The 20,342-nt window shown below is 43.4% G+C and overlaps 1 protein-coding gene across 7 annotated transcripts in view; it reads right to left on the bottom strand.

Moving 5' to 3' along the window:
* Positions 1 to 20,342, bottom strand: part of LOC135202381 (cyclin-J-like) — a 197,005-nt gene that overhangs the window by 158,499 nt on the left and 18,164 nt on the right. For all 7 annotated transcript variants that reach the window (XR_010311725.1, XM_064231754.1, XM_064231753.1 and 4 more), the window contains exons 2-3: positions 11,603 to 11,718; positions 10,825 to 10,996 (exon numbers count right to left, since the gene is read on the bottom strand). Coding sequence is in view for 6 of the 7 variants with exons in the window: in XM_064231754.1 (XP_064087824.1) it covers positions 10,825 to 10,996; positions 11,603 to 11,718 (288 nt within the window). In the remaining variant the exon portion in view is untranslated. The remainder of the gene's footprint in view (positions 1 to 10,824; positions 10,997 to 11,602; positions 11,719 to 20,342) is intronic.

Genomic DNA, 20,342 nt, shown 5'->3' with positions numbered 1-20,342 from the left:
CCATCCTATCTTCTTGAGCCTCTCCCTCTTCCCCTACTCCACTGCCCCTCCCTCGTTGTTTCTATTGTGGAAGGGCCGATGAGTTAGCCTCTTTGGGGAAGAGGGTCTTGTGGCTCTATTAGGGATGTTATGTCTCACTGTCTTCTTCCGAGACATTTGCTGCTGTCTTCCCTCCAAAGGAGTAGCTTGACTGTTAGACGTTTTCCTAACTGCCTGCTGCACCAACCTATCGTTAGTGTCCATCCTTCTTCTATCTATCGCCTCTTCCAGTATGACCTCTGGCAACAGCAGTTGCAACTCCAAGATATCCCCATTCCTCATCGCTAACAGGGAATCCAAATCCACAGTGCGGCTTAGTCTAGCTAACGCTGCATCTCTCCTCATTAGCAGGATATTTGCCCAACATTGGTACTTTATTTTTGGGGGGTTTTGTCAGGTACGCAATCGCGTTGGAACCTGACTGTAGTAATCTAATGAACAATGATTCATCCACTACTTTTCTTGTCACTTCCGAGGATGCAATCTTCGCCACTGCTGTTGACCAAAGATCTAACCAAGAAGCAGCCTGAAAGACAAAAGAAGCTGTTGCTTCTAACGTAGCAGCCTCTTGGTACGTCATCGAAGGGCACTCCATTTTAACCTGATCCAAGGTTAATCCAGGCCTTAATCTTACAACATTAGGGTTCACTTGTCTAGACAGCAAAGGGACCTTCGGTGTCGTATAATATTTCCTTTGCTTCATCATTGGAGGGGGAACAAATTTTAATGATCTATTAGATCTTAAGGAACTATCCCTTCCTGCAATCTTTGCGTTTACGTGTTGCAAGACAGATTCCGCATGACTCGAACAAGGCAATTCATACGACACCTTGGTATCCCATTTTAATCCAAATGCCATGTCAATTCCAGGAGGAAGCATACTGGCCGGTGTTTCTGTCTTCTCCGAAAGGTTATTGAATTGACGAATCAAATCAATCACCTCTGCATACGAGGCCAGAAACTCTTGGTTTTCTCCTTCCTCCGGCTCTAATGTACCATTCTCCATCACGAGGGATGTTGTCTCGCCCCTATCTTCTGACAGACGGCCCGGAATTCCACGGCCGCCTGCCCCTACGGCCGCAGTCTCTTTGATCTTTGCTGGCCGCCGTTGGCTCGATCCCGAATAGTCAGCAGGGGAACGAGAACGCCTCACTCTTTCTCTGCTCACGGATCTAGAGCGAGAATCTCGTCTAGATCTACAAGATGAAGGCTCCCTTAAGACAGATATAACTTCGTCTCTATTAGTATTGGTATCGTTTATGAGCGTCGGAGAACTCGGCCTCGACCTTTCATCCAGACGGACACTGCCTTCCACGAATGTATCCGCCGAGGTTGCCAACTCCCTATTATTCGTACCTTTAATAGGAGCCTTATCGTCCTTTGTACGTATTTTGAATGGCCTTACAGGCAAAACTGGGACCTACATTCTATCCTCTGCTGCACCTTTCGAGCCAACGTCAATGTTACCAGCGGTATCGTAGTTTTTGCCATCCGAACTGGCAACTCCGCATCGGCCGCTAGTCCGTCGGCCGTTGCCTCTCACACTTGTTCGGATTCTTGCGAACGGCTTCGTCTGCTAGCCTTGTGCTTACTAGCCACTGACTTCCCGACCTTCTTGCTGACTTGGATACGACAGTCTTGGTCTGAAGATGAAGAAGAATTGATTCTTCTCCTCTTAGCCCGAGGATCAGTCGCGAACTCCCGAATCCTCCTCCAACGCTTGACTGGCGCTCGCCGTGACGTTATCGGACTTATCGATGACGCCAAACTAGAGGAAGAAGACGAAGAAGGCGAATCACACTTTTTCTTTTTGTCTCTCTTATCCATTCTCTTCTCTATATCCTGTAATTTCTGTATTACAGTTTGCATTGTCGAGTCAGAAGGCGTATTAGAGTCTGGGTGCAGCGAAATAGGCCGAGAAGCAGTCTGTGACGTCATCCACGGTCTCGTAGGGAGAGACTGTGAGGTTTCTGCTGGCAACCGCACGTTTGCTGCCAAACTACCTCCCACGTTCTGCATCGCTGTAAACATCGAGTTTGATGGCGTAGCCGCGGCATTAATTCCCATAAATTGCAAGCCAGGGGGATGAGGAACATTCAGCGCTGCCGGACCCTGCTGAAACAGTGACGCCATATAATGCGCAAGCAAACCATCCAAGGTTGGTACGCCTGGTAGGCCTAGCGCTGACCACGTACCGTCCAACCTATGCGTTTCGGGAGCAGGAGCCTGGAAGAAAGATGGCGGTGCTCCCCCTCTACTTGCTGGGAACAAAGGAGAGTGCATGTTATTCATAAAATTACCCAAGGCCCCTCCTGATGTTTCCGATACTGAACCGCTAGGAGAAACATGATATTGTTATGATACAATAAAGTTTGTTCATACTTACCTGGCAGATATATATATAGCTGTATTTTCTGAAGTCCGACAGAATTTTAAAAACTTCCGACACACGCAGTGGTCGGCCAGGTGGTTAGTACCATTCCCGCCGCTGGGAGGCGGGTATCAGGAACCATTCCCATTTTCTATTCATAATTTTTATTTTCCACTGTCCCCTGAGGGGAGGTGGGTGGGTACTTGATTATATATCTGCCAGGTAAGTATGAACAAACTTTATTGTATCATAACAATATCATTTTGTTCATGAAACTTACCTGTCAGATATATATATAGCTGATCCCACCTTTGGAGGTGGGAAGGGAGAAATAGAAGGATTTTTAGGAAACAAAATGCATGCAGATGATTTACATCTTGGTTCCACCTTTTGTTAGCATAGCTGGCTTCGTGGTTACTGCCACGTAAAGTCTGCTTGTGCTACTAGAGTTGCCAGCGAGGTAGAGACCTATATAGCTGTGCACTCCAGATGATCTGTCAACAGGGGCGAGACCACGACGTGACTAGACCATATTGACCATACCATGAGGGCTAAGAAGTAAAATAAATATATATATATATATATATAGATATATATCACCACCTGACCAACCTAGCCAAAGTTAAGGTGTTTTAACTAAGGCTTAAGAGTTAAGAAGTCGCCGTTGTCGGCGACTCATCAACTAAATTAAGAGCTCTTCCTAACCATTTTCTACAGGATAGGATGAGTGGTACTTCTTGCCCCCAAGATTGTGTCCCTGCAGACACGTATGGCCCTAGCGAGCAGCAGATCTCATATGCCATCTTCACATCTCGCAGGGAGTGTGAAGTGAACACAGAGTTTGCTTCGCTAAAACATGGTACTCAGGATGTTTACTGGATGCCATGCTCTGTTGAAATGCTTCCGAGGCCGCGCCCTCACCTCGTGGATCATTTAGATAAAAACAAAGATTTCAAATCTTTGTGCGAAACACCAATGAAGGAGCATTTTTTGAAAGAACTCCCTTAACACTAAAGCCAGGGTGTTCTTCGATATGGGCAAGTCTGGTCTTTTTCGGAACACTGCAGATTGCCCGAATGACTTCGACTTTCTTGAGTTTTATGTAGATAAAACTTGAGAGACCCGACAGGGCACAGGACTCTCTCTGGCTCCTGCCCACTAACTTGTGCCATCCTTGCTTCCAAGCTTCTGGCCCAAGGACAAAACGGGTTTCCATTCTTAGGCCACAACGGAAGGCTTAGAGAGCACACCGCCTTGTCTTCTCTAAAGCCAAAACTTGTGACGATGGCTTAAAAATTTCACTAACCCTCTTTGTCGTATCTAGGGTGGTTAGAAGAAGGCCTTCCTGATCACATGCAAAAAGTTAACAGGTAGGAGAGGTTCGAATGCTTTAACATCAAGAACTTCAGACTACGTCAAGTTCCATATTGAAAGCTTCGATCTGGACATGCACAGTCAGTCCGTCTGTACTAAAGTCAGGTGACCGACCAGTTGACCAAGTCAGACGAATCAAGGACAGCAAGGCTGTACCCTGAAGACCATAAGGCACTATTCTTCGCTGAAGAATGAGTGTCTGGACTGCCTGGGCGATTCAATCTAAGCAAACCTTGGGGGTGTATCAACGCAACCCAACGTCGTCAGCGAATCAACTGACTCGAGCTTCTGGTGCCAGGAGAAAGGAGCGAGGAGCAAAAAGGCGATTCAGTCCCGAAGGAAGAATGCCTGACAGTCCACCTGGTCTCATGTTTACACGATCATCGGGGGTGTATAAACGCAACTGACTTCGTCAACAAGAAACTCAGGGCTACTATATGTCGCCTGATCTCGCCCGAGTGTCTGACTCCGAGAAAACAGGTGAGACAAAAAGTAGATGGTGAGCGAGTTTCGAGATTCCACAGAACTCAAAAATCGTGAAGGGCTTTGTTGTTTGACAGACGCAAATCTCTGAGCCCAAAGGCCGTCAACAACATATTTGCATATTCTTTAATAGTTGTGACTGCCAGCTTATCCCATTCTTCAGACGGAAAAGGAAGACGGTAATCTTATTCCTGTCAACCTCTCGATAGTCTGAACGTAGTCAGACTCAGAGCGGAGAGGTTATAGGTACCTTTCGAGTTAGAGTAGACCGACTCTCTCGGAAAAGGTCCTTGGAAAGTGAACTAGGAAATATGTGACCTCTGTGAATCCAGGATTCTGAAGGCCAACATGGGGCGATCAGCGTCATTTGGTCCGCTCCCTGTGACGTCATAAATCCTCTTATTACATTTCCTAAGCGATTGAAAAAGGGGAAAAAGAGACTAAACATCCATCCCCGTTCAATATCATAGGATGGCGTTTAATGGTACCGATCCCGGATCGAGAATAAGGGAGCAGAGAAGCCGCCGCCTCTTCGTCCTCAACATATCGAAGAGAAGAATGAAAGGGCGTCCCTAAAGTCTACACAACTCTCAACTTACTTCTAAAGAAAGATTCCACTCGGAAGTGAATAATTGCTGCCGTCGATCGAGACGATTCGTACGGACTTTTGCAATCCTGTAACGAACCTGTAGAGGATCGTTACATTTTACGCCTGTTGTTATAATAGGCTCTTTCTCGTAAACTCGAACAAGGACCGAGAGAAGATACTTCTTAAGATATGAGAGAGCTGTGGAATATCAGAGTTGATCTGGACCACTGGTTCCCAAAAACTCGTTTCGAGGACTGGAGGGACTACCGAATCGCTTTTACTTCTTTCAGATTAAGATCCAGGACATCTGAAACCCTATCCAGATGTCCGGCACCTTCTTTCTATCACCTCAGGTGATAGACGCACTGAGAGATGTTCAGAATCATTGCTAGATCTTGAATAATATTTCAGTTTCCCGGTAGGAAAAACTGTGGTCTGAATTGCAGTCTATTCGGGGAAACAAACTTCTTCAGGAAGGAAATGGTCCCCAGCAAGCTCATCCATTCCCTCCCCGAGTATGCTTACTTCCCTAAATAAGGCTGCGCTTTGCCTAAGCAGGAGAGCAAATAAAAGTGCAATGTTGCGGTAGACTCGTAGTTCCATACCGTGCGGTAACGAGCACCGAAAGGATTAAGAGATAACTCTGTTGAACATAGTAAGGCAAACGAATGCAACGTTTATTCATTCACGTAAGAAATCCCCTCAATCTTAGGCTAAAGTCCGTGATTGTAGGACAGATACAGTTAGTCAGTCAATCCCGCAGGAGAGACGTAACCGTCAGCACAGAGATACGGTTAGTCAGTCAATCCCGCAGGAGAGAGAGACGTAACCTACCGGGCATGAAAGCGCACGATCTGTCACTGAATACTGGCTCGGTTGTACTGGAGGACAGACAGGCGTGACAGCAGCAGTCAAAGCAGCTTACGAACGTCGTCTCTTAACTTTATGTCTGGGTTGCCAGCTACCCTATTCTACGAAGAAATAGGTCCGTTTTATTTTTTGAGCAGAAAGACTCTCAAGCTGGTATATTTAAGCGAAACAGAAAACGCTAAATATATAGATGCGTTTGTGTCGTCAGAACACTACCATACAACGGTAAAAGATAAATCGGAAACTCCTGTTAGGCTGCAGGGAGTAAACGATTAAATGTCCTTAAAATAGACAACAGACCTCTCGGTTGCCATCCGAAGAGGTAACTACAGCAAGCGTATGACTTGACTTGAACCAACCAAAAGTAAAATAACGCAAGGCAAAAAATGAAATTATATCACAATAAAGTTTGTTCCTACTTACCTGGCAGACATATATATAGCTGAATTCGGAAATACAGCTACATACATATCTGACAGGCAAGTTTCATGAACAAAACTTAAGAGAATCGAAGCAGTCGAAGCAGTCAGCTCAGCTTCTTATGTTATTGGACATAAGCGTTCATTGACGTAGTCTACAAGTCTATTTCTTGTACGAGTCTGCGAATGACGAATGAGAGCTCTTCCGAATCTTGTCAAAAAGAGCTTATTCGCTTACGCAATATCAAGTTAATGAGATGTTTGTCATGAGAACTAACCCATTTACGGGACAAAGAGATATTTTGTCAAAGAGGGGATACCCACTTACTTGACAAAACGAAAGTATATTGTCAATGGGGGAAAGTCACTGAATTGACAAAACGTAATCCAGGGAGTCGAGCATTTAATTTTTCCGATTCCCGTCTCAAACGAGGAAGGGGCAAGAATCCTGTTAAGAGACTGGGCTTACGGCAAGTAGGACGACGATGTTCAATTCGGCAGCGTAGTCCCGACTAGAAACTAACAAAATCTATCATCTGAAAAACCTTTCAGATGGGGTAAAAAGCTTGGAAAATTATCCTGGAAGAGGAAGAAACTCTCCAACCAGCTTCCTCTCCCGTATCACAACTAATGCCTGCTAAAGCTTAAAATTATTGCCAGTATGGCAAAGGAAGTCCTGTCTTGCGCTTTCCTGAAGAGCGTCCTTTTGATGAGTGCCTTTGCAAGAATCCTACTGAACGTTGCCGAGAGTCCTGACGTGCAGGACATCGAGCCTTACATAACCCGTAACTGCCTTAGCGCAAAGTCTTGACTGCGGTAGTGGCAACTTAAATTTATTGGCAGAATGGCAAAGGTTGCGGTAGAGCAAACGAGATCTTCCTTAACTCCATCCACCTATATGCGAAAAGCAATATTAATTGACAGAGACCTCTTGAATTCACGAAACCCGATGTCTTGCTGGGTTTCGAAGAAGAAGTTGTCTGTTCACTTTAAGCTTCCTCCGAAGCACTGCCTACTTCACATTCTTTGCAGGTGAGGTAGAAGGTATCACCGAAGGTAGAGGTAAAAAAATTCTTTAGGCCCAAATCTGAAACAAGAGCTTGAAGAGTTCAACAGAAACGTTCAGCCAGGCGACACACCTGGCGTGCGCTGGTGCACGCTCGGCGTCCGCTGGTGCACGCTCGGCGTCCACTGGAGCGCGCTCGGCGTCCACTGGAGCGCGCTCGGCGTCCCCTTGGACTGGCGCGGCACGGCGCGCTTAGCGTGCACTCGCGCGCGCCTGGAGTCCATCCGAGCGTCCCAGGCGTCCGCTCTCAAAAGCTTCCTGCTACTATGACTTCTTTTACGTATTTCTCGGTGGAAAGACGGACACGAGTTCAGGCGACGTTCGCCTTCTTACTTCTCACTGAAACGCATAACAAGAGAGAGAGAGGACGTGAAGCGTCCTCTTCTATAAAGCTTCTATTTAGAGGGCGCGAGTCCTTCCGAAAGCTCCAACCCCTGCACGGAGAGGACGCTTCGGAGGACGAGAAGCAAACTTTCAGGATTCGTGCACGCGCACTGCACTTTGGCAGTCTGGGGATTTTCATCAGTAACTGCCGAAGGACACGCCAGATCGGTGGGGGTTCCTTGTAACCCTCCTTCGGCTTTCGACATGCTCCCTCCCCAGGTCCTGGGAGTCAAGCAGAGGTCCAGGCCTAGAGGCGAAACGAGGCCGATCTGACGCACCCTCCACTACACAAGGGGTATCACTGCACTTCTGCACTTCACTTTGACTCTCTAAAGCAAGCACTTTCGATTCTAAGTTACGAATCGAAAGAGTATAAGAGAAAGGGCAATTCCTCTACAGACACTGCTTAGGGCCCGAAGGCAATACTGCAGGGTTAGGAGTAACAATTACAGAAGTAGCACTTCACAGCAATGAAGAAGAGCGAGCACCTCTCGTAGACATATTCATAGCCCGTAGGCCATACTACAGGGTTAGGGCAAAATAAAGTCTACAGGAAGGTTAGCAGGTTCACTACCCTGACTTTTGTTACTGATTAATTGCGTTACATAGAATCATACGTCTTCCTTACGGAATTAGACATGTTTACTGATTAATTGCGTACATACGAATCATACATCTTCCTTACGGAATAGACAAAGTCTCACACTCCTTACATGACAAATCTCAACAAAGAAGGAAGACCCATACCCCTCGTACATACCAAGTGCGGATCTACCGAAGCTTTCAGTAGCCACACCCTATCTTTGCAGACAACCCCGTCTGAAACTAGCCTAACTAGATTCAGATATTTTAAGCAAAAATGAATCAAATTCAAATCAATTTAAGATAGCGTATGCCTAGCCACAAATCCAAGTAAATAAATCAAAAGACAATTAGGATACTTAGCGGCAATGAAGTTTCCAAAATCCTAAGACGGAGGTAAACTGAAAACAGGTGTTTTCAGCACCGGCGACGAAAAATTTATGAATAGAAAATGGGAATGGTTCCTGATCCCCCCTCCTCCCAGCGGCGGGAATGGGTACTAACCACCTGGCCGACCACTGCGTGTGTCGGAAGTTTTTAAAATTCTGTCGGACTTCAGAAAATACAAGCTATATATATAACTGACAGGTAAGTTTCATGAACAAACGAAGGGGTATGGGACAAATCAAAATCAGGTTGAGAAACATGTGGAGCAGCCTGGTTTATTACCGATACAAAAGAAGCCGTAAGGTTTGGTCATCCAAAGATGGCGTCACCACCTTCCTTTTGTATTGGCTTTTTCTCATAAAACTTTTTCCACTGTTCCACCAACCAACCGCGACAAACAGAACCAAATGGATTAGTAATCGTACATACGTTTTCCCTGCACCTACTACACGTTGGATGAGGATCCCTCGACACGGAAGTTAGAAATCTAGAACATGGAAAGCCACTGACTCCTGGGCATTTCCTTTGTCTCCTTTTCGAAATGGCAGACGATCCCAATGTTGAGGCAAAATTCTCCATCATACCACTTATAAACTCTTCACTCACACTGAGCACACTCGGAGAAAGAAAAGGTAATAAGAAATGAAAAATGAAATGGATAAAAAACGGGCAAACTGAAAAACCGGCTTTAAATCAGATAGACAGTAACACGTCTTATCTTAAAGGCGGTAGGAAAATAACTGGTGGGTCACAGGTAGCCGTGGGCATTCTGGGGTATACATGCCCCGTGACCTGGTACAGATGCCAATAATCCCTGGATCTCAACAAGTGTAATTTTAATTCTTCTACCGGTTTCCAGAAGAAAAATGCACTTTACATAGTTATCAATACACCCAAAGCATTAAAAGTAAGGTTTTCTTAGGATTTTTGACGATTTCCCAGAAACAGCAATTTTCGGCTTACATGTCTCAAGAACTTTCTCCCGACTCCTCCAGACCCAGAAAGGCTGCCTTCAACTCCAAAACATTGATATCCTGCTGTTTGTCCTCCAAATTCTAAACGCCTGAGGCAACGAAGCCACCTAAGTGAGCCCCCAGAAGGAAGTCAGGGGGGAGAGAATGCAGAGGAACACCCTTCAAGAGATTCCAGTCATCCAACCACCAATGAAGGTCTTCTCTCACTTCCAGAGGCAGAGGAACCCTTAAAAGGGGCGAGGCCCACCACAGAGACCAGAATTCCTGCAGCCTACATTGTAAAGACCAAAGATGAAGATGCCCTGCAAGGCTTCCAAGCAGGGAGGGGTGAAAGACGACCGGGCACGAGTCCTACTCTCCAAATTGTTGAACCCATGAATGAGATTGTCATATCAGTATTAATTGCTAATCCCATCGTAAAATTGGATTATTGTAAGATGAGTGATAGTAATTTCACTACCTCTAAGAAAAAATATGACTTCTAGGTGTGTTTCTTTGATGGTATGCATACGTTTCTAAGGGCTTAGAAATAAAGTTATATATATTATTGTATGGCTAAAGAGTTGTAGAATATGATGAAAAAAATATGAAAACTGTAAGAGTAATAACCTTGGTGCTAGAAATCTTTCTGTAAGACATAACATCAAATTTTTTGTGTTCGGCTACATTTACCTGATATGCAATGACATTTCCCAACATATTTTTAGACTTTTGATGGCAACATGACAAAGTTCAATCTCTTACCAAAAATATGAGACTAGAATGAGAGACAGCGTTAAAAATAAGGACGCAAGAGCTGTCTAGAAAAAAAGTACGTGCTCCAAAAATTACGGCTAAAAAACAGGCTGGTGGTGAGGGGTGCAAATATGGGTTGGCGGCAAAAGGGTTAAGATAACTATCTAATTAGTGAAATCACACAAACACTTTCCAATGTATCCTTACAGGCCAATGAAAGAGAAAAACTAAATCAAAATTATACAGGCTCAAACCCCCCAAAAGGGATTGGTGAATGGAATGTTTCAACCAAAAGACCCTATTATATTTTGTTTACTTTTCACTATCTTCCTTCTGCCTGACATGGGATGGGAATACAGCTATCATAATAGATTGGTAAGATTCACTTCAAACATTAGTATGCATGACTTTCCCATTTGCTATGTACTAACAACATCAAGCCATTATTTCTAGTTTGTGAGACTTTTTATTATGATTAAAAAACAGACTTAAGTTAGCACAGTTAGCAAAATAAATGTAGTGGCAGACTTACCAACCTACAATGGACATACCTGCTAAAAGGATTGCTGTTAGAGCTGTGAGCTTCAACTGCTGGCCAGAAATAAAGTGAGCATCCATAAATCTATCCAACAAATAGACAGCAAGATGAGTGGTTGGTACATTCAACTTTCGGCGCTCACTCACTAAACGAATGAACTCGACAAGAGTGTTGCGCATTGCCAGCTGAAATAAGAAAAATATAATTAACATTGATCAGTGTCCCTTCACCACCAGCATTTCTTCCTCTTAATTTGCATCTATAGCTTTCATCTGAACTCATTCATTTGACTGTCCATTACTGAGGAACAGACCTAAGTTCATAAATAATCTGACTCAACTACTCAGCTATAAAAACACCAATCATTAACAAACAGCTCCAAATGCATTCATTTCTTGTTTTGACCTCTGTTGCTTGAAAATAGATGCAATTTACTAAATGTGATGTATTACATTTCTTTAATATTAAAAGTCTAGTATGTACTATATTATCCTTAAACCTTTTCTTCTTTCCTATATATTTAGTTTCCTTTCTACTACATAGTAGTATAATATGTATAACTAACTTGATGCTGTGCTAGGATTTCATTTCCTTCTTAATTAAACTGAAGTACCTCCCTTAAGTGCTGAACATAGATGGGTATGAACTAATCTAGTATTTTATCTTAACTTTATTGGTTATCAATATCTTAACGTTTGCTCAGAGGAACTTAGGAGAAAACAACTTATCCAAAAGTCATCATACAGTAAAGAGCAAAAAAAAATGTTAAAAGAGAAAACTATTAATGTAACCTGTGGTGAATTTCCATTGTATGAAGGATGTTCCAATTCTTTCCTCTGCATCCATGCAAGCACTTCCTCAGCATAATCAGTCATCACATTACTGCCACGTGACATCATAAGATATACTGAAAAGTAAAATGCAAAATAACGATAAATTAAGGTTTAATTTTGCACAAAATGCAAAATAATGATAAATTAAGGTTTAATTTTGCACAAAAAAAAAAAAAAAAAAAAAAAAAAACTATAGAGGTTTAATTTTGCACAATATGCAAAATAATGATAAATTAAGGCTTAATTTTGCACAGTGTTCATAAAATCAAACAGTATCCACACACATCGCAAAGCTCTACACCCATCTTTGCTATGATAGTACTATATAAAGGGATTTTGACGAAGGAAAAATCTCTATTTCTGGGCAACGACCTGTGTCGCCCTGTGAAATGGTTCCTTTGATACTATTTCTTAGGTATAAATATTGCTATTCATCCTAGAGAAAAAAGAAACAATATAATGCCAAGATAAATGGCTCGCTCACCTCTAATAGAAGTGTCGGTATAGTAAAGGAGCGAGTGGAATCACTACCAGAGGTCCCTTGCCATTTAGCTTCTTCCTTCGACAAAACCCCCAACTACGGAGGAGCTGTGCTACTACTACCGTGAGCGCCTCCGACGCCTGTGACATCATTCCTGAAGATAGCCTCCAAGCTTGGGGTAAGCTGGGTGAGGACAATCTAACTACAGGGTGGGGTTTCACAGGGCGACACAGGTTGTTGCCCAGAAATAGATTTTTCCTTCGTCAAAATCCCTTTTCTGGGCTTAACCTGTGTCGCCCTGTGAAATAGTACCAGAGAATGCTAAAACACCAAGCTTGAGGGACAGTACAGATAATTAAGAAGGTAAAAATAAACACCTGTAAGGCTAATAGTATAATAATCAACTTAAATTACAGTCTTACAATTAAGGTTAATAGTATGAACCCTTAAACATGGGTTAGAACTTAAAATTAATTAGCCTATCAAACAAGTAAATTATATACAGGGTAGGCAAAAGACAGGATCATAAGTTGACTTATACATAAACAATGGAACTGAATCCCAACTAGAATGATGAACAACAGCAATACTCAAGGTAACAGAATACATAGAGGCGACTAAACTAAGTAAGGGTGCAATGGGGCAGGCAGAAGGGAAGGCTACAAGAAGTTATAAGAATTATTAAGAGTCAGGAGAAACTGTGTTTCCAGCTGCCACTGCTGGAAATTTGAGGGCTTCTAAGGGTATTAGGTAGTGCCGTTTGAAAACTGTCGGAGATTTCCAGCCTGTATATTTCTTAAGATAGTCAAAATTCATATGTTGGAAATAATTAGTAGATGTGGCCACTGCCCTAACATTGTGGGCCCAAGGAAAGGACTCTGGGTTGGCCTGTTTAATGAAGTATAAAATTTGTTGCCTGATCCCTTTTAGGGATAATGTACCACCTTCCTTTCTAATGAACAACGAACCTGAAGACTTCAGAGTTCTTCTACCTAAGTAGGCTCTTAATGAGTTGACAGGACAAAGGGAAATGTCTTGAGGTAGTGGTAGGATTTTCCACGAGGACCATCTGTCCTGTGGATCTTCATTTTTGGCTAGAAAATGGCGATCTGGGGATAAGAGGACTTCGCCTGAGAGGAGGAACTCAATGTGACCCGGTTCCCTTGATAAGGCTGACAGTTCTGATATTCTAGCTCCTGAGGCTAAACAAAATATAAAAATAGGGTTTTCCTCAAGAGAGATATATAATTGCAAGAGTCATTGTTAATGTCCGAGGCCAGTTTGAGGACATCATTTAAGAACCAAGAGACTGTTTTAGGTCTCGTTGATGGTCTTAATCTAGCACACGCTTTTGTAATGGATGTAAAGTACGAATCCGTAAGATCTATGCTAAAACCAAATTGGAAGATCTTTTTAAGAGCTGATTTGGTCGTAGTGATAGTGCTTGCTGCTAAACCTTTCTCAAACAATGATCTGAAGAAAGTTATGGCTAGGTTCATTGTCATGACTTGAGAGTTTGACACCTTAAGGAACTCTGCTAGTTTCTTAACAGATGAATCATATTGACACGCAGGGTAGATTGCTTTTCTTTATCTGATTCCAAGAATGAAATATTCTGGGGATCAATTCTACATTCCTCATAGCTGCAAATTTCAGAAAATCCATAAAGTTAGGGTTTTCTGAATCTAGAGGAAGCGGACACAGTCTGAGTTTGCACTAACTGGGTTAGTTTGGGGTTGGGAATCCGTAGGGGTCGGAGTCTCAACTCTAGAAGTAGAGGGAACCAATTGCTCTTGGGCCAGTTGGGAGCTACTAGAGCTACTTGGCCCTTGAATGTCCTGAGTTTGTTTAAAACTTTCATGAGAAGGTTCACCGGAGGGAAGAGGTAAATCTTCCATTTGTTCCAATCGAGGATCATTGCATCCGTAGCATATGCTAGAGGATCGAGGTTGGGTGCCACGTAACAAGGGAGTTTGTGGTTTGACTCCGTGGCGAAGAGGTCTACTTGAAGTCCGGGGACTTGTAGACTGATCCAATTGAACGAACTCCTGTCCAGTGTCCACTCCGATTCCAACGGAACGGAGCAAGATAGAGCATCTGCTACTACGTTCTTGACCCCTGCCAAGTGAGTGGCTGACAGGTGCCATTTGTTTTTGTTTGCCAGAGAGAAGATGGCTATCATGACGTGGTTCAAGTGGCTTGACTTGGATCTGCCCCTGTTGATGCAGTGTACTACTACTGCACTGTCCAGAATAGTTTGAAATGTGAGTTCTTGGGCGGACGGAGTCGTTTCAGTGTGAGAAATACTGCCATGGCTTCCAGTACATTGATATGTAGCTGGCGGGAATGTTAACGACCCAAGTTCCTTGAACTTTTTCGTGCTGGGAGTATCCTCCCCACCCTGTTAGTGAGGCGTCCGAGTGGATCACTAATGATGGAGGAGGAAACTGTAGAGGAATTGCTTTTGAAAGATTCTTTGTCTCCGTCCAGGGGCGGAGACGTTTCCGTAAGGTCGCCGGGATAGAAGCTAGTTTGTCCCGTGACCTGCAATTCGCTTTTGATTATTATTATTATTAATAGGTGTTAGTTTTTCAGACCTCTGAGTCTCAAGTAGACTCTTCTCGGGCTGGTTCTCAGGATCAATCCTGAGAAGAAGAAGAAGAAAAAAAAAAAAAAAAAAAAAAACATTAGACTTTATTTGAGAAACCCGTCTTATTTAAAAAATTTATGATTTTATTAATTGAAAAATCCCTGCTTTCCGCAAGAATATTTTTCATTTCCGAACGCAGATAAATAGATCTTTGCTGGGTCCATTTGGGCACTCAACAAGCAAATGCTGTACTGTCATGGGTGTTTGACATCTGTTACATTTCACTGGGTCAGCATGTGGTGTTGAAAGATCAAGTGACCATGTGAGAATCTTGTGTGTCCTATACGTAGCCTTGCTAGGATCACCTCTTTTGCTCTTTCCTCCTGTGAGGATGTCCTCCATGCATAGACTTCAGTTTTTATATTTTTAAGTTTATTTGTTGTTGGCACAGAGGCCCATTCTTCTTTCCAATCCTGGTAAATTAATGTTTTAACTGATTTTACCCAGTCTGACACTGGGGCATATGAAATTGTTGGAGGGATAGTGCAGGCTAATTTGGCAGCAGAGTCTGCATATTCATTTCCTTTTATTCCCATGTGTGCTGGGATCCAACATATTTCCATTGATATTCCTGATTGGTGGAGTTGATGAATTTTTATTTGAATTTCCTGTACTATTTGGTTTCCTGGTTTATACTGTCTTATTGCATCTATAGCGCTAACGTGAGTCACTGAAAATAACAGAGACACTTGCTTTTGCCTCAGATATCATATCTAGAGCCATCTGTATGGCTGTGACTTCAGCAGTAAATACTGATGATATTGAAGGTAGGCTTTTTTTACTTAACATATTTTTCGAATATGCAGATGCTCCTACTCCAACATTATTTTTGGAGCCGTCTGTATATATCATAATTTGTCCGCCTTTTCTTCTAATGGGTTCTCCAAAGCATGTTGGCGGTACATTTCCGTACTCAAATCATTTATTTCACAGTTCATAAATTTTGAGTTTTTACACACACACACACACACACACACACACACACACACACACACACACACACACACACAAATTCTTGAAAAGATATCATTCGCCCTTCGCGAAGTTAAATTTTCTGCCAAAGGCATAAGTGAGAAAGGACTCCCAAATGTCCGATCCCTACCCTACCCCAAAAGGGGATGGCATAACATGATTAGTATGGCCCAAGTGTAGAGAAACCGCTTGCTAGGACTAAGAGTATTATGTTAATACAATTATCCCATCCTAATCACATTATGGGCAAACTGGATAGAATGCCGAGAGTTCTATTCCTAGAACCAGGCCCCCCCTGGAATCCGTGGTCCAGCTCCACAGAATAGTTCCGCCTGAAAAACAGGTCCGAACATTGTCGGGTAGATGATGGATCTACCACAGTTCTCACTATTTAGCTTCGGATTTAACTCCACGTTAAGCCATGATATGTTTTCTCATTTATTTGCTTTCAAAAATTTTGGCAAAAAATGGAAAGGTCCACATAAGTTTACTCGAAAATATATAATGTCATATGGGACTCTTGGGTTCGAACCTGGGAAGAGATTCCTGAGGTTCGAGAGCCCCCCTCACCACGTCAAGGTGGTCCCAAAATGAGGGGGAATTCGCTTTTGAACGCCATACTCTGTTTATATCTTTAGATTTTTTGGCTCTGAGCAAGAACGTCTGTGACTGATGCAAACTGGAGTGAGCCCAGGATCCTCTCCTGGCACCTCCGGGATGTTTGTTGTTGTTTGAGAAATTGCTTTGTAGCTCTTACTATTTCTTTCCTTTCCAACGACAAGGAATTGATAGTGTGCGCGGTTGTAACGCCCACTGAAGGCCTAACAACTGAATAGAGATTCGGTGTTAGTCTGGACTTGATTTTGTTTATTGGAAACCTAAATGTTCAGGAATTTGATTACTTTGACCGTTACTTCCTTGCATTGCTTTGCCCAAATAAGCCAATCGTCCAGATAAGCCACTAGCATTATTCCCTGTTTTCCATAGCTCTTGCACTACTGCTTCCGCCAATTTGGTGAAGATCCTGGGGGCTATGTTGAGCCCGAATGGCATTACTTTGAAGGAGTAGGATCTGTTGCCTAGTTTGAAGCCTAGGAATGGACAGGAGTGTCTGGCTATGGGAACATGATAGTAGGCATCTGCAAGATCTATAGAGGTTGTGACGGCCCCACAGGAAAAGTAAGGTCCGTACCTGTGAAACGGTCAGCATCCTGAACTTGTCGCAATGAATGTATAAGTTCAGATGGGACAAGTCTAGGATGATTCTTCGGTTTTCCGAGTCAGTCTTTGGCAACGCTGAACAAGCGTCCTTGAAATTTTAAATTGTTGACTCTTGAGACTACTCCTTTGAGAAGGAGGTCTTGGGTATACTCTACCAATTCCGTTGTTGGTGCTTGATAGAATCTGTTGGTTGGAGGAGGGCCCTCTAGCCAACTCCAACCTAGGCCTTTGGTCACTATACTCTGAGCCCAAGGGCTGAAACCCCCACCGCTGGCGGAAGAGGTAGTCTCCCTCCTACCTTGGGACTCTCACTGCTGGTTTGCCGAGGGGCGGCCACCTCTTGCTCCTCGGAAACCTCATTCCCTGCTTGCAGCCCTGCCGGACCCTCTGAACCAAGAGGCACCTCTTGCTCTGCTACCTCTCGCGAACCTATTTGAAAGCTTGAAAGTTCTGGCTTTCATAGGTGGGAGTTGTAGGCTGGAGAGACAGCAAAGGAAGTAGAGGGGTTTGGGGGTTGCTGGACTGCGGGTCAGGACAAGATATTGCTGTTGACCCTTCGACGGTGGTTGCCCTTGTGGTGCTGGGACTGCCTGAACCAACGTCTGCTGAGGAGGCTGGAAGGGAGAGAACGGTTCCTTGGTTTCTCTTGATCCTTTGACTTGGACCAGAAGATTCCTGTCTCCGCTTCGTTACCAGTCCCCATCTGACTTTGAGGCATTGGTTGACTTTCGAAGCCTCATGTAGGACCTCTGCTACCCAACCTGGTGCTGGGAATAGGGGTCCGTCCCCCAAATTGAGGAAGCTATCAGCTTGTTGGGTTCATGGCGGATTGTAGCTTCCGCCAGAACGTGCTTCCTGCAATTCCTCCTGGCTATTAGGAAATCGTAAAGGTCACACTGCATGGTGTGCAGCAGACCTTTAGCCATTACCTTAAACAACGGCTCTTGTTGGTATACAAGAGCCGTCATCTCTGCCATAGTCATAGAGGAAAGGGATCTCGCGAGCCTAGTCCGGGCGTCGTACTCCGTCTGGATGAGGGAGTCCGACAACCTGGGAAGTCTCTCACTAAAGAGAGTGGTGGCACAGTCCGCCTAGAGTTTTCCTACTGAGAAAGTAGGAACTGTCCCCTCGAAGTATGTCTCGGAGCCTGGGACCAGGAGAGAGGTGGGTTCCGTCTCCCGGAGTTGAGGCAGGGGCTCGTCCTTCAGGGCTGCCTGAAAGGTTGATTCCACTACCTTAAGGGTGAGTGGTAGCGGAGTCCCTTCCACCGGAGGGAAAATGGTGAAGGGACTTCTAAAGGCTGTGATGCGGGTGTTCTCACATCCCCATTCCTCTAGGCTTCTCAGTAGAGTCTGCTGCGCCTGTTCCCTCAGAAGGATGACTGTCTCCTTGGGAACTTTGTCCTCTCTCATCATGGCTGCTTCCGTTAGTCGGACGTAGCCAATGAATGGGGGTTGCAGGTCCCTGGGGTGGAACTCGAAGTCTTCCCGCCTTCGAGTTCCGATGCCTTCGATGGTCAACATTCCGTTGACAAACGGGGCATATGAGGCAATCCTCCAAGGATTGGCCGCCTTGAATTCCGGCAGTTGGCTGGAATCTGGCATTGGGAGAGGAGAAGGTGGCACAGCTAGGGGGGATCCTGCCGCGATCGTGGTTTGAATCCCGGCGATGGCATTCTCCTGAGCAGCCAGCCGTTCCGCCAGCGATTGGATCGACTGGCCGGAAGACGCAACAGAACTGGAGAGCTGGGAGAGTACCGAGCCGACCTTGTTGTCTACCAAGGACCCTACGATAACTCCCACCTGCTCCAGGAACTATTTCACAGGGCGACACAGGTTAAGCCCAGAAATGCTATAGTTATACAGGCAGTCCCCAATTATCAGCGGACTCGGTTAACCCTCTTACGCCGACTGGACGTATTTTAACGTCAACATTTTTTGTCTCCCGTGGGGCCGACGGGACTTTTTACGTTTGACTTACAAAAGTTTTTTTTCTTTAAATTCGCGGAAAAATACTTATAGGCCTACCAGCCTAAAAACTTTTGAATCACGCCTTGGGGGATGCTGGGAGTTTCACGGATCAAGGTGTTGTTTTTGTTTACAATCTTACGCAGGCGCGCAAAGTGCGAATTTCTTTCTTGCCGCCACTAAAAAGTATCTGTGACACATCTCGGAAATTATTTCGTCACTTTGACATAATTTTTGTACCATTGTAAATTAGCCATTACATGAAGTATTATATATGAAAATGTGCTCTTTTTATGTAGAATACAACATAAAATACTCATGATTGTAGCTTTTATCAGTTTTGAGATATTTTCATATAAATAACGATAATTGCCAAAATTTCAACCTTCGGTCAACTTTGACCCTACTGAAATGGGTCGAAAAAAAAAAAAAACGCAATTTTTGGTAACTAAAACCTTATATTCTAGTAATATTCTATCATTTACCTTAATTTTGCAACTAATTGGAAGTCTCTAGCACAATATTTTGATTTATGGTGAATTTATGAAAAAAACTTTTTCCTTCCTACGTTTCCGCGCGTAACTCTTCCGGAAAAAAATCATTCATACATGCGATTTGTGGTAAATGTTTGCACCATTTTAAAATTAGCCGTTATATATTTTATATATGGAAATGTGCGCAATTTCATGCACAATACAACTAAAACAAACCATGGTTGTAGCTTTTATCAGTTTTGAGATATTTTCATATAAATAACGATAATTGCCAAAATTTCAACCTTCGGCGTCAACTTTGACTCTACCAAAATGGTCGAAAAAAACGCAATTGTAAGCTAAAACACTTATATTCTAGTAATATTGTTCAAGCATTTACCTTCATTTTGCAACAAATTGGAAGTCTCTAGCACAATATTTTGATTTATGGTGAATTTATGAAAAAAATAACATTTTCTTTACGTCCGCGAGGTAACTCTTCCGAAAAAATCATACGTGCGATTGTGGTAATGTTTGCACCATTTTAAATTAGCCGTTACATAAAGTTTTATATATAAAAATGTGCGCAATTTCATGTAGAATACAACAAAAAATAATTGAAGGTTGTAGCTTTTCTCATTTTTGAAATATTTGCATATAATCACGATAAATAGAAAAAAAACCACGTTCGGTAAACTTTGACTCTACCGAATGGTAGAAAAACGCAATTATAAGCTAAAACTCTTACAGTCTAGTAATATTCAGTCATTTATCTTCATCTTGAAACAAATTCGAAGTCTCTAGCAAAGTATTTAGATTTATGGTGAATTTAAAAAAAAATCTTTCCTTCCCTCCGCGCGCGGATTCTTCGCCACAAATCTCCGAAATACGTACGTCCCATTCTTGGAATATTTGCTCCGTTTCATATTAGGCA

Source organism: Macrobrachium nipponense, chromosome 30 (genome assembly GCF_015104395.2).
Source record: "Macrobrachium nipponense isolate FS-2020 chromosome 30, ASM1510439v2, whole genome shotgun sequence".
NCBI lineage: Eukaryota > Metazoa > Arthropoda > Malacostraca > Decapoda > Palaemonidae > Macrobrachium > Macrobrachium nipponense.
The sequence above is the reverse complement of the archived record's forward strand: the minus strand, read 5'-3'. Positions and strand labels throughout refer to the sequence as shown.